The sequence below is a fragment of the Entamoeba dispar genome, genomic scaffold (assembly GCF_000209125.1).
Source record: "Entamoeba dispar SAW760 scf_1105229458737 genomic scaffold, whole genome shotgun sequence".
In the NCBI taxonomy this organism is placed as follows: Eukaryota; Evosea; order Mastigamoebida; family Endamoebidae; genus Entamoeba; species Entamoeba dispar.
This window is the reverse complement of record NW_001853342.1, coordinates 1-2,419: the sequence shown is the minus strand read 5'-3', so window position 1 is coordinate 2,419 and position 2,419 is coordinate 1. Positions and strand designations below refer to the sequence as shown.

The 2,419-nt window shown below is 29.3% G+C and overlaps 2 protein-coding genes across 2 annotated transcripts, besides 1 other annotated feature; both read left to right on the top strand.

Annotated features, from left to right (window-relative positions):
- Positions 1–36: 36 nt before the first annotated feature.
- Positions 37–1,521, top strand: EDI_179520 (uncharacterized protein; the record flags this gene model as incomplete). Its single annotated transcript, XM_001734901.1, has 1 exon — positions 37–1,521. The coding sequence occupies one exon, from the start codon at positions 37–39 to the stop codon at positions 1,519–1,521; it is 1,485 nt and encodes a 494-aa protein (XP_001734953.1).
- Positions 1,509–1,563: a sequence feature (AT_rich).
- A 54-nt stretch (positions 1,564–1,617) lies between these two features.
- EDI_179510 (williams-beuren syndrome critical region protein, putative) lies at positions 1,618–2,418 on the top strand (the record flags this gene model as incomplete). The annotated part of the gene is made up of 1 exon (XM_001734900.1): positions 1,618–2,418. One exon carries the CDS (start codon positions 1,618–1,620, stop codon positions 2,416–2,418), a length of 801 nt encoding a protein of 266 aa, XP_001734952.1.
- Position 2,419: the final 1 nt, after the last annotated feature.

The following is a 2,419-nucleotide window of genomic DNA, read 5'->3' as shown; positions in this document are numbered from 1 at the left end:
ATTACTATTCATATATCTGAAGATTCGTATGAAGTAATGAAAAAACCAAATGAAACTAATTGTTATTGTCCAAGAAATAAAACAGAAGAAATTCTTCTAACATTAAATCTTATTGAAGTGATCATAGGAAAGGACGTATCTAAATTATCTAAAACTCCTTATTTTGTCTTCTCTATTATCACATATCAACATGCTCATTTTGAAACTTTGTTAATAAGAATGTATGAACGAATGATCAGTGCTATGTCAGGAGAGCATGACCGTTGGTTATCATTTGCTTATACAATGGTAAACTCAAAATATGATTCTCATTCATTACCAATTATTTCTCATATTACCAGCCGTCCATCACCACCACCAATATCTAAAACATTATTATATCATACCTTATTAAATACCCAACAATCTTCACAACTACTAAGTTCTAAAATTCCAAGTTTTTACCAAGGTATTGCTCATTCACAATTATCTGTTCTCAAAAACTCTTCTAATCATCAACAACAAGCAATTCAATTATTACTTCCTTTGATAGAGATATCTCCTACAGCTCGATTTCATATTTCATTGTTATATGCTGATCTTAGACAACCATTAATCGCACTAAAAGTGTTATTGCCTTTACTTAAAGTTCCTATGCCAGCTCTTAATGTCTATAAACTAACTGTTTTATTATTAATTTCATTAAAGAAAATAGAGACAGCAAGTTCTACATTATTAGTAGCAATTAGAAAGTATCCAAATGATTTATTCTTACGAGTTTGTCAGTTACGTATTAAACCTGATTTAGATATGCTTGTTGATCTCTTTAAACACTTTAATGAACAAACTGAAACACACGAATGTGATGTTGCTCCAAGTATTTTTCCTTCAGTCGGAAGTGATGTTATTTCATCAGCCAGAAGTTCTGCAAGAAGTACTGCTGGTGATCAAGCAAGCAGAGTATCTTCTTTAGCGTTTACTCAGTCCAAGCTAACATTTACTGAACGTGTATCTGTTTATAGTATCTTTGGAAGAAACGTTCCTGCTGCTTTATGGAAAGAGGCTGTTTTAGTATTTAATGCTTTTCATATGAAAGAGGATATTAAGAAGTGCATTCAAGAAGGAGAAATAGTTGCAAATTTAGAAGGTTCAAGTGATTTAGATAGGAGAATTGGATTAGAACCAGTTCTACCTTCAGAGTTCCATATGATGAGAGCAACGTTATGTGGAGAAACAACTCAAATTGACGAATTACAAAAAGCAAAAATTGAAGGAAGTTGTGACGCTGTATTTGCATTGGTGAAAGAGAAAAATAAAGAGAGTCTTAATGATAATGATAAGGAATGTCTTATTATTGAAATTCAAAATTATTTAAAACAAAAACCATTTGACCATAATGCATGGGAATTAATGGGTAATTTATATGAACAACTTGGAAACGAAAATAGGGCTTGTGATTGTTTTGAATTAGCAATTAAGTTAAATGATACTGAGCCATTACTTCCATTTAGTTGTATTGAAAGAACTGCTATTTTAAATTAAAAACATTTTATTTTGATAAATAATATTTTTTAATTTTTTTTTGTTATAGGGTTTTTAATGTTTTTGAAAGAAAGAAAAGAATCATTGAAAAAATAAATGGCACTTCAATACAAACAAGCCGCCAAAGTTATTGATAATGTATTAAAAAAGAAAGCAAGCATTAAAACATCTATATACCAAAACAATGAGATAAAAAATAAAAAGATTATTTTAGCGATTGTATCAAAAACACTTGCAAATATGAATACTATTGAAGATCTTCTTCGTGATATCAAAGATTTTAGAACAATCAAACAAAAAACAATGTTGATGGTAATGTTAAATGATTATATTACTAATGGTAAGATTAGTGGAGGAGGGGCTATCAAATCAGTTATTTTAAAAAATAAAGAAAAAATACCTATTCTTGAGAAGAAACAAAAAGAAGAAGAGACGTTCAAATATTATCGATTAAATACATTACGTACTAAAGTATTTCCATCAATTTCTAATAAGGTTGAACCTGATGAATTTATTCCAAATTTATATAAGTTAACACCACCACTTTCATTACCAATTGATACTTTATTATCACAAGATAAACCAAGTTGTTTTCCTGCATTTATTTTAAAACCACCTGAAAATAGTATATGTATTGATGCGTGTGCTGCACCAGGAAATAAAACAACTCATTTAGCAACGATTATGAATAACACTGGTATTATTTATGCATTTGATAAAGATTCAAAACGAGCTGAATTATTAAGAACTACAGTAAAGAATTATCAAGCAACAAATATTGAAGTTATTTGTGGTGATTTTCTTCAAAGTGATATTGAAGATATTCGTTTTGAGAATGTCACTCATATTTTATGTGATCCATCATGTTCAGGGAGTGGTATTCTTGAGAGACATTAAC